The sequence below is a fragment of the Eubalaena glacialis genome, chromosome 8 (assembly GCF_028564815.1).
Source record: "Eubalaena glacialis isolate mEubGla1 chromosome 8, mEubGla1.1.hap2.+ XY, whole genome shotgun sequence".
NCBI classification, from domain to species: Eukaryota; Metazoa; Chordata; class Mammalia; order Artiodactyla; family Balaenidae; genus Eubalaena; species Eubalaena glacialis.
The window spans coordinates 121,408,694-121,430,874 of record NC_083723.1 but is presented as its reverse complement, the minus strand read 5'-3'; the positions used below and the strand labels follow the sequence as shown (position 1 = coordinate 121,430,874).

Here is a 22,181-nt window from a genome sequence, read left to right as displayed (position 1 = left end):
AGAGACAAAAGAATAGGGACGGGACCTGCACCAGTGGGAGGGAGCTGTGAAGGAGGAAAGGTTTCCACACACTAGGAAGCCCCTTCGTGGGCAGAGACTGCGGGTAGCAGAGGGGGGAAGCTTCGGAGCCACGGAGGAGAGCGCAGCCACAGTGGTGCGGAGGGCAAAGCGGAGATTCCCGCACAGAGGAGCGGTGCCGACCAGCACTCACCAGCCCGAGAGGCTTGTCTGCTCAGCCGCCGGGGCGGGCGGGGCCTGGGAGCTGGGGCTCGGGCTTCGGTGCTGGCCGGGAGGGAGTCCGGGAAAAAGACTGCAGCTGCCAAAGAGGCAAGAGAATTTTTCTTGCCTCTGTTTCGCGGCGCGCAAGGAGAGGGGATTCAGAGCGCCGCCTAAACGAGCTCCAGAGACGGGCGCGAGCCGCGGCTATCAGCGCGGATCCCACAGCAACAGGGACGCAGAGGGAAAAACGGAGAGATTCCCGCACAGAGGCTCGGCGCCGAGCAGCACTCACCAGCCCGAGAGGCTTGTCTGCTCACCCGCCGGGGCGGGCGGGGGCTGGGAGCTGAGGCGCGGGCTTCGGTCGGATCCCAGGGAGAGGACTGGGGTTGGCTGCGTGAACACAGCCTGAAGGGTCTAGCGCACCACAACTAGCCGGGAGGGTGCACGAGAAAAAGTCTGCAGCTGCCGAAGAGGCGGGAGACTTTTTCTTGCCTCTTTGTTTCGCGGCGTGCAAGGAGAGGGGATTCAGAGCGCCACTTAAACGAACTCCAGAGACGGGCGCGAGCCGCGGCTATCAGCGCGGACCCCAGAGACGGGCATGAGACGCTGAGGCTGCTGCTGCCGCCACCAAACAGCCTGTGGGCGAGCACAGGTCATTCTCCACACCGCCCCTCCCGGGAGCCTGTGCAGCCCGCCACGGCCAGGCTCCCGTAATCCGGGGACAACTTCCCCGGGAGAGCGCACGGCGCGCCTCAGGCTGCTGCAACGTCACGCCGGCTTCTGCCGCCGCAGGCTCGCCCCGCCTCCTCCGTACCGCTCCCTCCCCCCGGCCTGACTGAGCCAGAGCCCCCGAATCAGCTGCTCCTTTAACCCCGTTCTGCCTGGGCGGGGAACAGACGCCCTCAGGGGACCTACATGCAGAGGCGGGTCCAAATCCAAAGCTGAACCCCGGGAGCTGTACGAACAAAGAAGAGAAAGGGAAATCTCTCCCAGCAGCCTCAGAAGCAGCGGATTAAAGCTCCACAAACAACTTGATGTGCCTGCATCTGTTGAATACCTGAATAGACAACGAATCATCCCAAATTTAGGAGATGGACTTTGGGAGCAGGATATATTAACTTTTCCCCTTTTCCTTTTTTTTGTGAGTGTAGATGTGTATGCTTCTGGGTGAGATTTTGTCTGTATAGCTTTGCTCTCACCGTTAGTCCTAGGGTTAGGTCCGTCCGTTTTTTTTTTTTTTTTTTTTGGCTTAAAAATTTTTTTTTCCCTAATAAATGTTTTCTTAATAATTTTTTCCTTATTTTCTATTTTTAAAAAAAATTTTTAATAAGTTTTTTCATATTTTTTATTTTAAAAAATTAAAAAATTTTTTTTCTTAATAAATTTTTTCTAAATAATTTTTTTCTTATTTTTAGTATAAAAAATTAATAAATCTATTTTTAAAAATTAAAAAAAATTTTTTTTTCTTAATAAATTTACTCTTAATAATTTTTTTTCTTATTTTTTATTATAATTGCTTTATTTTATTTTATTTTATCCTCTTTTTTTCTTTCTTTCCATTTTTTCTCCCTTTTATTCTGAGCCGTGTGGATGAAAGGCTCTTGGTGCTCCAGCCAGGCATCAGGGCTGTGCCTCTGAGGTGGGAGAGCCAACTTCAGGACACTGGTCCACAAGAGACCTCCCAGCTCCACGTAATACCAAACGGCGAAAATCTCTCACAGATCTCCATCTCAACATCAAGACCCAGCTTCACTCAACGACCAGCAAGCTACAGTGCTGGACACCCTATGCCAAACAACTAGCAAGAGAGGAACACAGCCCCATCCATTAACAGAGAGGCTGCCTAAAATCATAATAAGGCCACAGACACCCCAAAACACACCACCAGACGTGGACGGACCCACCAGAAAGACAACATCCAGCCTCATCCACCAGAACACAGGCACTAGTTCCCTCCACCAGGAAACCTACACAACCCACTGAACCAACCTTAGCCACTGGGGACAGATACCAAAAACAACGGGAACTACGAACCTGCAGCCTGTGAAAAGGAGACCCCAAACACAGTAAGATAAGCAAAATGAGAAGACAGAAAAACACACAGCAGATGAAGGAGCAGGGTCAAAACACACCAGACCTAACAAATGAAGAGGAAATAGGTAGTCTACCTGAAAAAGAATTCAGAATAATGATAGTAAGGATGATCCAAAGTCTTGGAAATAGAATAGACAAAATGCAAGAAACATTTAACAAGGACGTAGAAGAACTAAAGAGGAACCAAGAAACGATGACAAGCACAATAAATGAAATTAAAAATACTCTAGATGGGATCAATAGCAGAATAACTGAGGCAGAAGAACGGATAAGTGACCTGGAAGATAAAATGGTGGAAATAACTACTGCAGACCAGAATAAAGAAAAAAGAATGAAAAGAACTGAGGACAGTCTCAGAGACCTCTGGGACAACATTAAACGCACCAACATTCGAATTATAGGGGTCCCAGAAGAAGAAGAGAAAAAGAAAGGGACTGAGAAAATATTTGAAGAGATTATAGTTGAAAACTTCCCTAATATGGGAAAGGAAATAGTTAATCAAGTCCTGGAAGCACAGAGAGTCCCATACAGGATAAATCCAAGGAGAAACACACCAAGACACATATTAATCAAACTATCAAAAATTAAATATAAAGAAAACATATTAAAAGCAGCAAGGGAAAAACAACAGATAACACACAAGGGCATCCCCATAAGGTTAACAGCTGATCTTTCAGCAGAAACTGTGCAAGCCAGAAGGGAGTGGCAGGATATACTTAAAGTGATGAAGGAGAAAAACCTACAACCAAGATTACTCTACCCAGCAAGGATCTCATTCAGATTTGATGGAGAAATTAAAACCTTTACAGACAAGCAAAAGCTGAGAGAGTTCAGCACCACCAAACCAGCTTTACAACAAATGCTAAAGGAACTTCTCTAGGCAAGAAACACAAGAGAAGGAAAACACCTACAATAACAAACCCAAAACATTTAAGAAAATGGGAATAGGAACATACATATCGATAATTACCTTAAATGTAAATGGATTAAATGCTCCCACCAAAAGACACAGACTGGCTGAATGGATACAAAAACAAGACCCATATATATGCTGTCTACAAGAGACCCACTTCAGACCTAGAGACACATACAGACTGAAAGTGAGGGGATGGAAAAAGATATTCCATGCAAATGGAAATCAAAAGAAAGCTGGAGTAGCAATTCTCATATCAGACAAAATAGACTTTAAAATAAAGACAATTACAAGAGACAAAGACGGACACTATATAATGATCAAGGGATCGATCCAAGAGGAAGGTATAACAATTGTAAATATTTATGCACCCAACATAGGAGCACCTCAATACATAAGGCAAATACTAACAGCCATAAAAGGGGAAATCAACAGTAACACAATCATAGTAGGGGACTTTAACACCCCACTTTCACCAATGGACAGATCATCCAAAATGAAAATAAATAAGGAAACACAAGCTTTAAATGATACATTAAACAAGATGGACTTAATTGATATTTATAGGACATTCCACCCAAAAACAACAGAATACACATTTTTCTCAAGTGCTCATGGAACATTCTCCAGGATAGATCATATCTTGGGTCACAAATCAAGCCTTGGTAAATTAAAAAAAATTGAAATCGTATCAAGTATCTTTTCCGACCACAACGCTATGAGACTAGATATCAATTACAGGAAAAGATCTGTAAAAAATACAAACACATGGAGGCTACACAATACACTACTTAATAACGAAGTGATCACTGAAGAAATCAAAGGGGAAATCAAAAAATACCTAGAAACAAATGACAATGGAGACACGACGATCCAAAACCTATGGGATGCAGCAAAAGCAGTTCTAAGAGGGAAGTTTATAGCAATACAAGCCTACATCAAGAAACAGGAAACATCTCGAATAAACAACCTAACCTTGCACCTAAAGCAATTAGAGAAAGAAGAACAAAAAAACCCCAAAGCTAGCAGAAGGAAAGAAATCATAAAGATCAGATCAGAAATAAATGAAAAAGAAATGAAGGAAACAATAGCAAAAATCAATGAAACTAAAAGCTGGTTCTTTGAGAAGATAAACAAAATTGATAAACCATTAGCCAGACTCATCAAGAGAAAAAAGGAGAAGACTCAAATTAATAGAATTAGAAATGAAAAAGGAGAAGTAACCACTGACACTGCAGAAATACAAACGATCATAAGAGATTACTACAAGCAACTCTATGCTAATAAAATGGACAACCTGGAAGAAATGGACAGATTCTTAGAAATGCACAACCTGCCGAGACTGAACCAGGAAGAAATAGAAAATATGAACAGACCAATCACAAGCACTGAAATTGAAACTGTGATTAAAAATCTTCCAACACACAAAAGCCCAGGACCAGATGGCTTCACAGGCGAATTCTATCAAACATTTAGAGAAGAGCTAACACCTATCCTTCTCAAACTCTTCCAAAATATTGCAGAGGGAGGAACACTCCACAACTCAATCTACGAGGCCACCATCACCCTGATACCAAAACCAGGCAAAGATGTCACAAAGAAAGAAAACTACAGGCCAATATCACTGATGAACATAGATGCAAAAATCCTCAACAAAATACTAGCAAACAGAATCCAACAGCACATTAAAAGGATCATACACCATGATCAAGTGGGGTTTATTCCAGGAATGCAAGGATTCTTCAATATACGCAAATCAATCAACGTGATACATCATATTAACAAATTGAAGGAGAAAAACCATATGATCATCTCAATAGATGCAGAGAAAGCTTTCGACAAAATTCAACACCCACTTATGATAAAAGTCCTGCAGAAAGTAGGCATAGAGGGAACTTTCCTCAACATAATAAAGGCCGTATATGACAAACCCACAGCCAACATTGTCCTCAATGGTGAAAAACTGAAACCATTTCCACTAAGATCAGGAACAAGACAAGGTTGCCCACTCTCACCACTATTATTCAACATAGTTTTGGAAGTGTTAGCCACAGCAATCAGAGACGAAAAAGAAATAAAAGGAATCCAAATCGGAAAAGAAGAAGTAAAGCTGTCACTGTTTGCAGATGACATGATACTATACATAGAGAATCCAAAAGATGCTACCAGAAAACTACTAGAGCTAATCAATGAATTTGGTAAAGTAGCAGGATACAAAATTAATGCACAGAAATCTCTTGCATTCCTGTATACTAATGATGAAAAATCTGAAAGTGAAATTAAGAAAACACTCCCGTTTACCATTGCAACAAAAAGAATAAAATACCTAGGAATAAACCTACCTAAGGAGACAAAAGACCTGTATGCAGAAAATTATAGGACACTGATGAAAGAAATTAAAGATGATACAAATAGATGGAGAGATATACCATGTTCTTGGATTGGAAGAATCAACATTGTGAAAATGACTCTGCTACCCAAAGCAATCTACAGATTCAATGCAATCCCTATCAAACTACCACTGGCATTTTTCACAGAACTAGAACAAAAAATTTCACAATTTGTATGGAAACACAAAAGACCCCGAATAGCCAAAGCAATCTTGAGAACGAAAAATGGAGCTGGAGGAATCAGGCTCCCTGACTTCAGACTATATTACAAAGCTACAGTAATCAAGACAGTTTGGTACTGGCACAAAAACAGAAATATAGATCAATGGAACAGGATAGAAAGCCCAGAGATAAGCCCATGCACATATGGTCACCTTATCTTTGATAAAGGAGGCAAGCATATACAGTGGAGAAAAGACAGCCTCTTCAATAAGTGGTGCTGGGAAAATTGGACAGCTACATGTAAAAGTATGAAATTAGAACACTCCCTAACACCATACACAAAAATAAACTCAAAATGGATTAAAGACCTAAGTGTAAGGCCAGACACTATCAAACTCTTAGAGGAAAACATAGGCAGAACACTGTATGACATAAGTCACAGCAAGATCCTTTTTGACCCACCTCCTAGAGAAATGGAAATAAAAACACAAATAAACAAATGGGACCTAATGAAACTTAAAAGCTTTTGCACAGCAAAGGAAACCATAAACAAGACCAAAAGACAACCCTCAGAATGGGAGAAAATATTTGCAAATGAAGCAACGGACAAAGGATTAATCTCCAAGATTTACAAGCAGCTCATGCAGCTCAATAACAAAAAAACAAACAACCCAATCCAAAAATGGGCAGAAGACCTAAATAGACATTTCTCCAAAGAAGAGATACAGATTGCCAACAGACACATGAAAGAATGCTCAACATCATTAATCATTAGAGAAATGCAAATCAAAACTACAATGAGGTATCATCTCACACCGGTCAGAATGGCCATCATCAAAAAATCTAGAAACAATAAATGCTGGAGAGGGTGTGGAGAAAAGGGAACACTCTTGCACTGTTGGTGGGAATGTAAATTGATACAGCCACTATGGAGAACAGTATGGAGGTTCCTTAAAAAACTAAAAATAGAACTACCATATGACCCAGCAATCCCACTACTGGGCATATACCCTGAGAAAACCATAATTCAGAAAGAGTCATGTACCAAAATATTCATTGCAGCTCTGTTTACAATAGCCAGGACATGGAAGCAACCTAGGTGTCCATCATCGGATGAATGGATAAAGAAGATGTGGCACATATATACAATGGAATATTACTCAGCCATAAAAAGAAATGAAATGGAGGTGTTTGTAATGAGGTGGATGGAGTTAGAGTCTGTCATACAGAGTGAAGTAAGTCAGAAAGAGAAAAACAAATACAGTATGCTAACACATATATATGGAATCTAAGGGGAAAAAAAAAAAAAAAAAAGAGGTCATGAAGAACCTAGTGGCAAGATGGGAATAAAGACACAGACCTACTAGAGAATGGACTTGAGGATATGGGGAGGGGGAGGGGTGAGATGTGACAGGGTGAGAGAGTGTCATGGACATATATACACTACCAAATGTAAAATAGATAACTAGTGGGAAGCAGCCGCATAGCACAGGGAGATCAGCTCGGTGCTTTGTGACCACCTAGAGGGGTGGGATAGGGAGGGTGGGAGGGAGGGAGATGCAAGAGGGAAGAGATATGGCAACATATGTATATGTGTAACTGATTCACTTTGTTGTAAAGCAGAAGCTAGCACACCATTGTAAAGCAATTATACTTCAATAAAGATGTTTAAAAAAAAAAAAAAAAAGTCTACAAATAATAAATGCTGGAGAGGGTGTGGAGAAAAGGGAACCCTCCTACATTACTGGTGGGAATGTAAGTTGGCAGAGCCACCAGGTAGAACAGTATTGAGATTCCCTAAAAAACTAAAAATAGGGTTACTATATGATCCTGCAATCCCATTCCTGGGCATATAAGTCTAATTCAAAAAGTTACATGCATCCCAATGTTCACAGCAGCACTATTTACAATAGGCAAGACATAGAAGCAACCTAAATGTCCATGGACAGATGAATGGATAAAGAAAATGTGGTATATGTATACAATGGAATACTACTCAGCCATAAAAAGAATGGAATAATGCCATTTGCAGCAACATGGATGGACTTCGAGATTATCATACTAAGTGAAGTAAGTCAGAGAAAGACAAACATCATATGATGTCACTGATATGTGGAATCTAAAAAAATTACACATGTGAACTTATTTACAAAACAGAAATAGACTCACAAACAGAAAACAAATTTAGGGTTACCAAAGGGGAAAGGCAGGGGTAGGGATAAATTAGGAGTTTGGATTAATATATACATACTACCATATATAAAATAGGTAAACAACAAGAACCTACCGTATAGCACAGGGAACTATACTGAATATTTTGTAATAACCTATAATGGAAAAGAATCTGAAAAGTTATATATATAAACTGAATCACTTTGCTGTACACTTGAAACTAACACAACATTGTAAATTAGCTATACTTCAATAAGAAAAAAATACACATTCTTCTCCCATGTTAGCAGGGCAATTTATTCTCCCTCATCCTCCCTGGACAGCACTGTGGGAAGCTCTGTCTGTGTCAGCTTCCCGGTGAGCAATCTGAGCGCAGGACCTAGGTCGTTCTCAAGTTGTGCATCTACCATCTAGCGCTGTTTTCGGAACAAAGGAAGCCACTGATATTTGACGCCAACGAAATTACACAATCAGGGTGAAGATCAGCTCGAAGTGACAAGAGTAGCTATTGAGGAGCTGACAAAGAATTTATACTCACATTTCAGTTCGAGTTTGATAAAATCTGTGTTCCCCAGATTTTCAAGAAACACTCCCCGGGGGATTAATGTTTTGAAGTAGAAAGAGATGTCGGCGCTGGTTTCCCCTTGGAAAGTAGAGAAGTGCAGGTAGGATGATGGGTTTGGGAAAGAGGCAGCATTCCAGTAATTCCCTGTGGAAGGAGCAAAGAAAGAAAACAGGGTAATTTACCCTTGATCATGGCAGTGATATAAAAGATATGCATTTTCTGAGTTTTAATACATTTCCACTGACAGTAGCCCTTGTTTCTTCTCTGCCTGCTGAACAACATTGCACAAAATCCCCACAAACATATCTTGACTTTCCAAAAGTTATATGTGGGTATGCATATAAAATATTTGATTAAGGACTGATAAATGCTACTAAGAGCAGTCCTGGAGGGGCTCTCCGGAGCATATGTCACAAGAGGAGAAAATGGAGAGAGGCCCCTGGTATCACGCGGTGGGTGGGTGTGGCTGGTTTGAACTCAGGCTTATGTTTGACGCAAGAAGCGCCCAGACTTGACCTAGAGGGACACACCAGGAAGGGGGTCTTTGATATTCTGCCCCTGCTTCTCATCTGCCTTTGCCTTGGAGTAACCAGTGCCTGCTTCCGGCCAGCAGCCACTCAGACACCAGGGACAGGCGCAGCAGGAATACAGCCGTGGCAAGCGCAGAAGCCCTGCGGAGCGAGGAGCTGAGGAAAGAGGTGGGGTGACTGGCCAGTCATCTCCCCACCCCTCCTGCTCCAAACCCCAGAGGCGAGTTGCTGTAAAGGGAGTGTCTCCTCCCCAGCCCCTTCCTCCCTGGGGACTCCAGGGGGCACTCTGACCTGTGGGTGTTTTGGGGGGCGGGAGTGCTGAGCTGAGCCCACCTGAACGCTCACAATCAGCCTCTACCCTTGAACTCATGGGGTAGACCCAGTTGTACCCGCCCCACTCCCTACTCATTGCCTGGTAGTAGCCAGTGGCCCCAGGGGAAAGGCAGTTCACAGGACAAAGTAAAAGCACCAAACTGGAGGACTCACATTCCATCAGAACAGATGGACCAAGAATTTAATATGACACCAAGAGCTTACTGCAGACTTTATCTCCAGGGGAGAGATTCCTTTAGAATGTGCACATTTCTGAGTACATTTGCCAGCACAGCTAGGGACCGAAATACATGGCTGTGCTTTAAAACAGTTACTGAAGCCTTTACCTTTAATACTAAACCCATGTTAAAGTCACCAGGTGAGGCCCAAAATGGAGCCACTCTTGCTAAGCCCCAGGTCAGCACAGCAAAACTTAACTGAGTCTCTGTGCTCCGCTCACCCAGAGGAGGAAGGCCCAGGCCACCCAGCCAGCACTTGCCTGCTCAGCTCAAGGTACCTGACGCTCCAAGCCTTCCCTCTGCTCGTGTAAGGGGAGCAGCCCTGCTTCAAGCACCAGCACACGCTCAGCGTAACTTCCTTGTTCCTGCTCCCTTCGGTCTGTAAACATCTCTCCTTGTACAGCTCTTCGGAGCTCCTTTCTCTCTGCTAGACTGGAGGCTGCCTGATTCATGAGTTGCTGAATGAAAGCCTACTAGATCCGTAAACTGCCTGTGGAAAATTTTCTTTTAACATCTAAAATACGTGTTTTTTTAAAAGTTGATTTTGCCATATCTTTCCTTCAAAGAACACAATGAATCAACTACATTTACTCTGTTAGTTTCTATCTACAATATTTTTTCCTTCCTTTTATGCAAATAATGCACATAGGCAATAAGTTCAACTGCTATTCTTAAATAGAGTTAACTTCGTGTTGGTACTGCTATGCTTATGCCATAAGTTCAAATTAAATATATAATGTTGCTATATTATGAGATATTAAAGTATCCTCATTTAATTAATTCCATAACATCTTACGGAAAAACCCAAATGAACCTTTTGGCCAACCCGATATAAGCAGTCAGTCAGTGCAAAATATGCTTGTAAACGTCTCCATTAAGGTAAAACCAGTGGTGGTGGAGTCCACTGGTGAAGGTGTCCCAAAAGTCTTAGTGCAGTTTCAAGCTCTTTTTTAAAAAACTGCAATATCATAGCTTTCAGTAGGAGAAAAATAGACGGGTTTCCTCTTGGGAAGAAGGATGTGATATGATGTTGGTTAGAAAAATACCTGAAAAGAAAGAATCTTAACCATGGTTTAAGTTTCTATCACCCGAGCTCTGAGCACTCTTCCCAGCTCAAGATCTGGCTTCAAGTCTGGTGAGAGGAGTTCAGTCACCTCTCCCGGCTGGCTGAAAATGAAGGTCTCTCAGATAAGAGCTAAAGTTGCTACCCTGTCACCAATCAGAGTTCTAGGAGGGAATGAAGAGTCCCCAGGGCTGGCAGGATTCAGCTCGCCTAATGGGTGAGAGAGCCTTTTAGCAACCTAGGAGCCGGCAAGGATCAGTCCCCAGCCACGTTTCAACCTGAAGGCAAAGCAATTCCGTCTGCTTAGGCTGTATCCCCAGGACACAGATGTAATTAACATTTAAAAGTTTCAATCCAATCAAATGCATTCTTACTTTCTGAGGTGGTGATGTATTAACAGAAGGGCAGTTGTCTAAAATGATTCTAGAAAAAAGGAAAGCTAAAAGTAAAATATGTCAGTATTTATTTGAGGTCTGGCACTGGTTATTCAGACAGAAATATCCCCAGAGAGGAGAAGGACAGTTCAATCCGTTATTCTCATTTGCTGAAATATCCCTGCAGACCACAATTCCATTAGCTCTCATTCTATGCTCACTAAGCAACTTTGAATTAATTTGGTCTCTGGAATGAATATATTCACAGGGAAATTACGCCTTGTACAAATGGTGGTTACCAGTCATCATTCCGGAAATGTCTGGATGACCACATGACATCTTTGGAGTCGTCGCTTGTGGGCTGTCCCCAGTCTCTGGATGAATTGACTAAGTCCAGATTCTTGGCCAGCAACAGTGAGGACTCTACCTGGACCTGACTGATGGTGGCAGCTGAGGTATCCAAGCTGGGGAGAGTCACTGGGGCACAAGCGGAGGGGACCAGAAAGTCTATTTAGATTTTTAAAAACCTCACCCTTTGAAATGTTCACTTTAGTCATACTTGATAATGTACATAGTATATGAGTACAGTGGAGCATGGATAGAATTCATAAGTAAGCTTGCTGGGATGTGAGCTTAAAGGCTTTAGTGAGCGGGGGCAGAATAAGAAAGTTTGGGTGCCGCTGTTCCAGACCCTGATGAACTTCTGTGAGGCCTGTTCTGGTGAGTCTGTGGCCCAGTCTCCAGGATTTCTGGTTATAACAAAATAACATGAGCCCTTTTCCTAGTGCTCCTTGCACCGTCTGATGCAAGGAGCTTATAGCATTATTACTGTTTGTTTATGTTGCTCCCAGCTGACCGTAAGCTCCTTGAAAGCTGGGAGAAAACCATTTCATCTCTGCAACCTTTAGCTCCAGAACATATTAAGTACTCAATAAATAATTATTAAATCAATGGATAAATGAAACAGTTGGATAAGTTATATCCAATTCCACTCCATATGCCAAGTTCTCATGGGACAAAATCTACTTTATAGTAACCTGAGTATTAAAGATATTAAATAAATATAAACAAAAGCTAACGCTGCTTTAGCACCTACTATAACTGGACAACAGCCCCTGCTAGCACCCCATAATTTTCTTTATCCATGACTTAATTCCTATTATTCCCTATAGACCTTATTGAACGATGCCACGCATTTGCAAGACTGATGGGCTTATAACCTTAAGGTTGTTGAAATGTCTGCAATTTGTACTTGCTCTCAAGGTCAGCACTGCAAGGGTCAAGTGACATTGGACGAGCACACTAAGTTGGGAAAGAGAGTCGCTGGATGGCAAGCATGGTGCCACAGCAGGTGGCAGGACGGCCAGCGTGTACAGGCAGAGCGGGAAAGGATGGAAAGTGAGAGGGAAAGTGCGAAGCAGAACAGAAGTAAACATCTGAGATGGGAGGGGCCAGTCCACAGTACCAGAACAACAAGGCAGGTGGAAAAGGGTGAGGGACCCAGCCCAGGGCAGAGGCAATGGTCAGCAAAGGCTGAGCAAAACAGTTGGGGTGAGGTTGATGGTTCTACCAGCTTGAAAACCAGTTGGTCATGTGAGAAGCTTTTAAAGTACCTTCTGGGCAAGGCCTGGACTCATCTCGGGTGGGCAGAGGAATCAGGGAGGTACCTTCCGCTGGTGCAGGAGAGTAGGGTTGGGCAGCAAACCCAGCCTTGCTGACACCCACCATCACTTCAAACCTCAGTCATTCGTAGAAAATGCAGTATCGTGCCTTCATCCAAATTCTTTAACAGGCAATTACTTTAATCTCACCAGTGATAATTTAGCATGGAATTCTGACTTCAAAATTTCTAAGGATTTTTTTTTGATGGGCAGCAATTAATTTTAAGCCTAATTTTAATTTCTAACAACGTATTACATGTACATGGTTTTAAAAGTCAAGTGGTGCTAGAAGGGATATAGAAAAATGCTGTTCCCTGCTCCACCCTCCCCCTAGCAAACCCAATTTCTTAGTGACAATTCTTTTTGTATCCCTGTATTTCTAAAACCTACTTGTGTAGATATTTATTAATATATGCATTTTAAATAGTCTCTACTGACCTTCCTGGATGCCAGATGAGAACCGAGCATTTTTACAAGCCCACCTCCCTATTTCCTTTCTCCATATTCTCCCCAAATAGCAAAATCACAGATTTGGGGGTATGCTGAAATTCAATATTTATATTTTTAGGACTATTTAAGTATTATTCACTAACGAGCCAAGTAGTGAAATCTAATTATGTTTTCTTTTTGTGTATAATGTTTTGTTTCTCTAGAATTGAGTTACCTATTTTTTTTCATTTACCTAGTTTCCCTTCTATCTGTCACGAATTCTTTACAAATTCTCCAACACACCTGAAAAGCTCTTCTCAAAAATTTCTGACATTCGATACATCAGGCAATCCAGCAGTCACATTTTTGTGACATCCTGTGACAGGATGGGGCATCCTGTGACAGCCCTTCCTTCTTCTGCCACTGTCCACGCTGGTTCTTCTCATGGCCTGGGACCGCCTTCTTGCCCTTATTGCAGGGGCTTCCTTTTGTGCCTCTTCAGTATTAAACCTCCCAATTCCTGGGTCTCTCTGACTTTGGGTGGCCCCTCTTTCTGGATCTACACCCTCATTTTCATGGAGCACATTCTCAAGTAGCTTCTTCACAAAAGGGATGTGTGAAGTCAACTTCCTAAATCCCTGCTCTTCTGAACAGTCATTATTCTGCTTTCACATGTAATTGAGACACTCCAGAAAATTATTTCCCCAGGGAACTTAAAAGGCATTTCTCCACTATCTTCAGGCTCTCAGTGTCGCTGTTGAGAAAGCTAATGCTTTCTGATCACTACATCGTTCACATGACTGATGGGGTTCAGGACGTGCTACCCCAAAATACGGCACCTTGGGAGACTGAGTATTTCCAGCTGAAGTGATGTGGGGAATGCCAGGTGCAGAAGGGCTTTCTGGGCTCCCGCTGAAGCAGGACAGGAAACTCTCGTGTGAAGTGCCCTCCTTCCCCAGAGGACAGGAGCATCCTCACCTCCAAAGAGAAGGGGGCAGAGAGGCATCGGAGGAACAGGCCTTGCAAGGTCGCCTCCACTCGGCTCACACTCTGTCCTGTCCCATCTTTCCATGACTTTCTACCCTTCATCTAATGGAGCAGCAAAACACTGAGGTTTAACCATTTCTTTGGGTCTTCATTTCCTCATGAAGGTTCCTGTATCATGTAAAACTTAAATACATTTGTATGCTTTTTTCCTGTTAATTAAACCCAGCCAGGACCCCTAGAGGATCGAGGGAAAATTTCTTCTCCTGCGTTACTCATATTTTTTCCTCTCTGGAAGCTTTGAGAATCTTTCCTTTAACTCCCTTAATTGAAAGTTCATACGATGGCCTTGATGTGGATCTTTTCCCACATCAGGTCTGGACTTTGATAGTTTCTCCTAATCCTCTTTCTCAAGCACCTGTTAGTTTTATATTTATCTGTCTTTCTCTTGCCCCTTTGCATTCCTAATTTTGATCTTTTTTCTTTGTGTTCAACTTCCTTGGACATTCCTTCAGCTTTATTTCCAACACTGCTATTGTCTTTTTATTTCAGCAATCATATTTCAAATTTCCAAGTATTATTTCTTGTTCTCTGACAGTCCTCATTTTTAAAGCGGGCTGTTGTGGGTTTTGTTCAGTTTTGGATGCAGTATCTTACCTGTCCGAGAATGATAATTTAATTATTGAAAGTGTCCTTCTGTCTCCTGCGTTGTCTCCATTTCTTCAGAGGTCCCCTTTCCTGCCCCACTGCTAGTTCGGGCTCCCTCTTCACGTGACCTTCAGTGGCTGGTGAGTCTTCCTATGCACTCACACTGAGCAGTGAAGGTCTAGACAGCTGCCTGGCTGCCCCGTGAGTGTGTGTGTCTGGGAGTGGTGGTGATTTGCTGGCCAGTGGGCTTCACCACAACGAGGAGAGCTCCCTGTCCTGTTGAAGGGCCCCCAAGTGTCAGTATCTGTGGCCTTTCATTTTTTGGTCACAGATCATTCAGTTTCTTGAGAGAAGGGCCCTCCAGTTTCATGAGGTGTATGCGTGCGGTGGTCAGTGTTCCGGGATGCTTACATAGATTTCCATGTTTTTGTTCTGTTTTAATGAAGGAGTTCACCCCCCACCTTCTTTGGTGCCTCCTGTCTGGAGTGTAAACCTTTCACCTCCCACGTGGGTAGAATAGGACACTCACCAGAGTGTGGGAGGAGGTGAAGTTGGTTCTAACCGATGTTTACGCAGACTTTTAACCAATCCTGTTCTGAGCCTCCCCCTCCTCCAGCCTTTGGTGACTCCAACTCCCGAGCCTTGTGGAATTCCTCAGCTTTCATCTGCCCATCAGCAGTCTGGACTTACCGACATTCTTGCACCGTCAGCAAGGAAGCAAGTGAACATGTGATACGCTGAGGTTCCCTCTGGGGGGTGGTGAGGATGCGGTGTGGGGGACATAGGGAACACAGCAGGTGAACTCAGGGGGTGGTGCTGGCCTGTCTGTTACTTGGTGAAGCTGCCATGTGCCGGTCCACGTGCAGGCTCCAGAATCAGACAATCCGGCTCTATCACCCTCGCCCACTGGGCAACTCTGGACAGATTTCTTATCTTCTTAAATCTCAGTGTCCTCATTTGTACAACGGAATAACATTGGAACCTCTTTTAAAGATGGCTGGGAATCACAGCACATCATTCATGAAATGTGCTTAGCAGGGCGCTGAGCACAAAATAACTGTTCAACACACGGTATTATCCACCACAAAACGGGGGGCTTCGGTGTCACGTTCACTCACTGTCCAGGGCTTGGCCAAGGAGCGGGGAGGCTGGGAGAGGAGCTCCCTTCTTTCGACGTGTGACCCGACGCCCTGAGCGTCTCCTGAGCCCACTTCTCTGCAGGGAAGGCAGCGAACAGCCCAGGCAGACCCAGCGCTCACCCACAACCCCGGCCCCTCCGGCGCGTCCCTGCCCCGCACCCGGCTGCCTTTTGTCCTGTTCTCCTCTTTCCTTGCTCCTCTGCTCCCCTTTCACTGGCGTTCAAGGCTGTGTGCTCCCACTTTCTTTGTCTCCTTACTGACTTTAAAAAAACGTCCATTCAGGACACACAAACGAGAATTCTCCTTGAGCCCTGCCACCGTGATAGAGGGTTTTGTAGAGAAGCCATTACATAAAAATCTGATGAAAGGAGTGACTGAGCAACTAAGAAACTAGAGTTATCCAAACACTATAAACAGGTTCATTTGAACGAAGGTGACCAGAGACGCACGATGGGCAGAGATGGGGAGGAGAAGCTGCGGCTGCACCTCGATGTGTCCGCCCCTGCTGTCCTTCCTTCCTCCTCAGAGGGGACACAGGTAATTAGGAAAAGGTGACAAAGCAGTGGGTGCAAGAGCTGGCACTAGCCTGACGTGGAGTAGACTGCGCGTGGCTCTCCCGGGTGTGGTTTAGTGGGGTGTGTGGCCTGGATGCCAGTGGATGCTCCCATCCTCTCCCAGACGCAGCAATTTCTCCAGAGTCACCAAATGGCCCAGCACTGGAACCGCACCGAGAAGCGTATCTACAGCTTCTGGTTAAAGTGGCAAGCACTTCCTGGTGTAAGGACTAGCTCTGAGAAGACTAATTACTCCGAAAATTTTTAGTGACCCAAAGGTTAGAAAATTGGAGTATTCTTTGAGTTATGTAATGAGGCTTCTATTGTTTACTATGGCTGGGTGCTATTTACAACAATAAACCAGATGGCTTCATTTGCATGCAGATTTGAGTCTATTTGTAGAGGTGGCCTTATGGGTAGAAAAAAATTACTTCCTTAATTAAACCATTTTGTGCATTCAGGAGAGGTAAACGTAGCTTTGTTCTGCTCTCAGCCTCATTTTATAGGGCGAGCTCAACTCAGAACCAAGAGCTGCAAGTTAAGACCTGCCCTGGACTCAGCCATTCCCTCTGCAGTGTTTCATCCTCTCCAGCATGCAGCTTCCAAGGCTACAACCGAAAAGGGTGATATTATAACCTTGTGAGAGGAGTCAACAATATAAAGTTTTCACCCTGTGTCTGTGACTTGGTTCCTTTGGGCAAGAATGGGGATGGGGCCCCACATAGAAAAAGAATATGACACTAACAATGAAATATCCGAAAGAGAAATTAAGGAAAAGATCCCATTTACCATCATATCAAAAAGAATAAAATACCTAGGAGTAAAATACCTAGGAGGCAAAAGGCCTGTACTCTGAAAACTATAGGACGCTGATGAAAGAAATTGAAGACCACACAAACAGATGGAAAGATATACTGTGTTCTTGGATTGGAAGAATCAATACTGTTAAAATGACCATACTACCCAGGGCAATCTATAGATTCAATGCAATCCCTATCAAATTACCAATGGCATTTTTCACAGAACTGGAACAAAAATTTTTCTAATTTGTATGGAAACACAAAAGACCCCAAATAGCCAAAACAATCTTGAGAAAGAAGATTGGAGCTGGAGGAATCATGCTCCCTGACTTCAGACTATACTGCAAAGCTACAGTCATCGAAACAGTGTGATACTGGCACAAAAACAGACACATAGATCAATGGAACAGAATAAAGAGCCCAGAAATAAATCTGTACACTTATGGTCAATTAATCTATGACAAACAAGATAAGAATATACAATGGAGAAAAGACAGTCTCTTCAACAAGTGGTGCTAGGAAAACTGGACAGCTACATGTAAAAGAGTGAAATTAGAACATTCTCTAACACCATGTATAAAAATAAACTCAAAATGGATTAAAGACCTAAATGTAAGACTAAATACTATAAAACTCTTAGAGGAAAACATAGGCAGAACACTCTTTGACATACATTGCAGCAGTATTATTTTTGGATCCTTCTCCTAGAGTAACGGAAACAAAAGCAAAAATAAACAAATGGGACCTAATGAAACTTAAAAGCTTTTGCATGGCAAAGGAAACCATAAAGAAAATGAAAAGACAACCTATGGAATGGGAGAAAATATTTGCAAACGATGTGACTGACAAGGGTTTAATTTCCAAAATATACAAACAGCTTATGTTGCTCAATATAAAAAACAAAAACAAACAACAAACAACCCAAGCACAATATGGGCAGGAGACCTAAATAGACATTTCTCCAAAGAAGACATACAGATGGCCAATAGGCACATGAAAAGATGCTCAATGCTGCTAATTATTAGAGAAATGCAAATCAAAACTACAGTGAGGTACCACTTCACAGTGGTCAGAATGGCCATCATCAAAAAGTCTACAAATAATGAATGCTGGAGAGGCTGTGGAGAAAAGGGAACCCTCCTACACTGTTGGTGGGAATGTACATTGGTGCAGCCACTATGGAGAAGAGTATGGAGGTTCCTTAAAAAACTAAAAATAGAGTTACCATATGATCCTGCAATCCCCTCTTGGGCATATATTTGGAGAGATGAAAATTCTAATTTGAAAAGATACACACACCCCAATGTTCATTGCAGCACTGTTTACAATAGTCAATACATAGAAGCAACCTAAGTGTCCATCCACAGATGAATGGATAAAGAAGATGTGGTATATACACAATGGAGTATTACACAGCCATAAAGAAGAATGAAATAATGGAATTTGCAGTAACATGGATGGACCTAGAGATTATCATACTAAGTGAAGTAAGTCAGACAAAAAAAAGATAAATATCATATGATATTGCTTATATGTGGAATCTAAAATAAAACTTATTTACAAAACAGAAATAGACCCACAGACACAGAAAACAAACTTATGGTTACCAAAGGGGAAAGCCAGGGGGAGGGATAAATTAGGTGTTTGGGGTTAACAGATACATACTACTATATATAAAATAGATAAACAGCAGGGACCTACGGTATAGCACAGGGAACTATACTCAATATTTTGTAATAACCTATAATGGAAAAGAATCTGACATATATATGAGTCACTTTGCTGTATTCCTGAATCATTGTAAATCAACTATACTTCAATTAAAAACATTTTAAAAAGAATATGATCATGAAACACCAAAGGTCATGATGCTCACTTGGGGAGCTTTCTGCACTGCTGTGAGCTGACCGATAGCTAGACTGGGTATGTGTGTGATAAAACTGAATTGTTCTCAATTAGTCATGAAAACTCACATACCAAATCCATTAATGGTACATTTAAACATTAACGGTACAGGGACTTTCCTGGTGGCACAGTGGTTAAGACTCTGTGCTCCCAATGCAAGGGGCCCAGGTTTGATCTCTGGCCAGGGAACTAGATCCCACATGCATGTCGCAACTAAGAGTTCACATGCCACAACTAAGGAGCCGGTGAGACTCAACTAAGGAGCCCGTGAGCCTCAACTAAGGAGCCCGTGAGCTGCAACTAAAGAGCCCGCCTGCCGCAACGAAAGGAGCCCACATGCAACAACTAAGGAGCAGGTGAGCCACAACTAGGGAGCCCATCTGCCACAACTAAGACCCAGTGCAACCAAATAAATAAATAAATAAATAATTTAAAAAATAAACATAACGGTACTTAAGAGGTCATTCTATTTCCTTTCGAATGCTTGAAACAGCTATGTGTGCTTGGGTGTTTGGAGGTGGGGAGCAGGTCTAAGTTCTCCTGTAAAGCTCTTCAGGGTCTCCACCTTAGATCCCTAAGTCTCCTCAAACTTTCCTTACTGGGTCTATGGGTTATTCCTGAATCATCCTAAGTATACTGAGGTTCATATTAAAAATTAATAACCAGAACTGGAGAAATGAATAACTAGGTATGTGTGTAATGGAAGCACGTGGGCTTCCTGCTCTTGGGTAAACCCCAAAGGTTTCTGTGTGATTGATTCCAAAGAATGAGGGAATAGCAAGACTTAATCTCTCATATTCCTGTGAGTAAGGGATTGCAGGAAGATCTATTTGATATAGCAAAAATAAAACTTTGTAGAACAAATTTATATCCACTACATGCAGGTTGGTATGGAAAATATTTAACATGTACTGTATGTAGTACACTGAAATGGCCATGAGAGGGTGACTGCAGATTGCCCACCTTTTAAAGCCTTGTGTGTCTCCGGCATGAATCCTCTGCCTTTCTTTCTTTTCCTGAGTGATTTCCTACGCCTTCATCATTTTAAGTACTAACCTTAGGTCAATGATTCTCAAATTTATGCATATGGGTACATTTCTAGTGTGAGTTTAAGATTAACATACGCATTTCTTACTAGACAACTTTACCTTGATTTACAAGTACCTCAAACTCTAAATGACTGAAAGTGAACACGTATTTCTTCCAAATTAACTCAACTTGCAGTATTCTCCACTTTGGAACTGTTTCTACTTTGCCACCTAAGCCAGAAACATGGGAGTCATTGCTGGGTATGCAATCCACCCCCAAGGCCTGGCAATGGCCCCTCTGAAATATCCTGCGGTGTGTTCCTCCTCTCTACTCTTTCCTCTGCCTTGGCTCGGCCGTCATCTCTGCCTGAATCCTGCACTAACTTTTGGTTCTGCTTCCAGTGTTGGGATCTCATATCCATTCTTTACAAAGCCAACAGCGAAATCTCTCTAATGCACAACTGACTGTGTCACTCTCGTGAGCAAAACCCCTAATGGTTCCAAATGCCTCCGGAATGCACTGCAAGCTCCCTGATGTGGCACATGGACCCGATTTCTCCAGCCTCGTTCCTCCCTACCCCTTGCCTGAGAATGTAAGCTCAGCCACGTGCAGCTGCCCGGTTTCCACTGGCCGCAGTGCTGCTATGGACTCTTTTTTATTTGCATAGTTTCCTCCTTTTGGATTATCCTTTTCTCCATCTGTTCCTCTCCCATCCTCCCAACTCACCCACTGCAGCTGGCCTGACTCCCTCTCGTCCTTTAAGGCTCAGTTCAGGTGTCCCCTCCCCAGGTGGGTGCAATGCACCTTCCCTGAGCTCCTGTGACATCTTGAATCCATCACTGTGCCCAACTTAAAGTATTATTATAATTACTTTCCTATGTTCCCCTCCTCTGCTAGGCTGTGAATTTCAGAGAGCAGAGATCATATTTTCTCTTTCTTTCTCCCTGTAGTATGCAGCCTGACACACAGAAGTGATCAATATGTGTTTCTTGAGTAAGTGAAAAAATGTTTTTCTAAAAATAATTTGCAGCACTGATAACCCCACTACCAGTTATTACCACTTCTTGATGTGACCATCTGCAAAGCCGACCTTCTACAGTTTCAGAATTGGAGTTATTTAGCCCACAGAGACAGAAGCTTTTCTAGGTTTGGCATTATTTATTTGGACGTCTAGGCACATTCAGTATTTCCCTTCTTGGAGATCTGATGTGCACAGAGGTCACTTCTGTCTTTACTAGGTTTCCCTTTGCTGTCCACCTCCTCGTATCTTTTTCTCTCTTGGTATAATTTTAATTCATGGTCTCATACCATTAAGCTCCATTTCATGGTCCGCCCTGCTGTCACGAAGGATGGTCCTGGCAGGACGGTAAAGACGGCCGTGTGCGTAGGTACCTTCGGCCACTGTGCAGAGAAGGAGGCTATAACGAGAGTGGCCCTTCCGTATTGATAAACTACAAAACCCCCAGAACCCCACAGCCATAGGAAAACAGATTTTATATCAAATCCATTAGGTGAGTAAAATGTGGAAAAATCCGCCCATTTCAGCAGAATGGTAGATGTGAACATCGGAAACTGCTCTACCCGGCAGACTAATGGATTGCTACGATGTGTACAATTATGCTACACAAATCAAAGTTTCTTGTTGGTGCTTCTTTTCATCACAGGAAATAAAAAGATTCACACGTCCTATTCATCGATAACTGTCATTTTCCTACTGAAAACTGCCACGGTCCTCGTGTCTTCAGGAATGGGCTCAGTAAAGCAACCACACAACCCATGATGCAAAGTGAAGGAGATGAGCAAAGGAATGTCAGCTTTTGACACCTGTTCTGTAATTATATATAAATAAGCCTGTTTGTAAATTAGAGAAATAGCTCCTTGGTCACAAGATCGTGGTAACGAGGTAAAGCGACAGTGGCATGCAGAAGCATTATGAAACACCAAAGAACCATAAAGAGGCAAAAAATTCCTTTGTGCCTCTATTTAGTAACAATGATAG

General features: G+C 42.8%; 1 protein-coding gene across 2 annotated transcripts in view; it reads right to left on the bottom strand.

Annotated features, from left to right (window-relative positions):
• Positions 1-22,181, bottom strand: part of CNTNAP2 (contactin associated protein 2) — a 2,096,032-nt gene that overhangs the window by 280,655 nt on the left and 1,793,196 nt on the right. For both annotated transcript variants that reach the window (XM_061198858.1, XM_061198859.1), the window contains exon 16: positions 8,489-8,659. In XM_061198858.1, the coding sequence (XP_061054841.1) occupies positions 8,489-8,659 (171 nt within the window). The remainder of the gene's footprint in view (positions 1-8,488; positions 8,660-22,181) is intronic.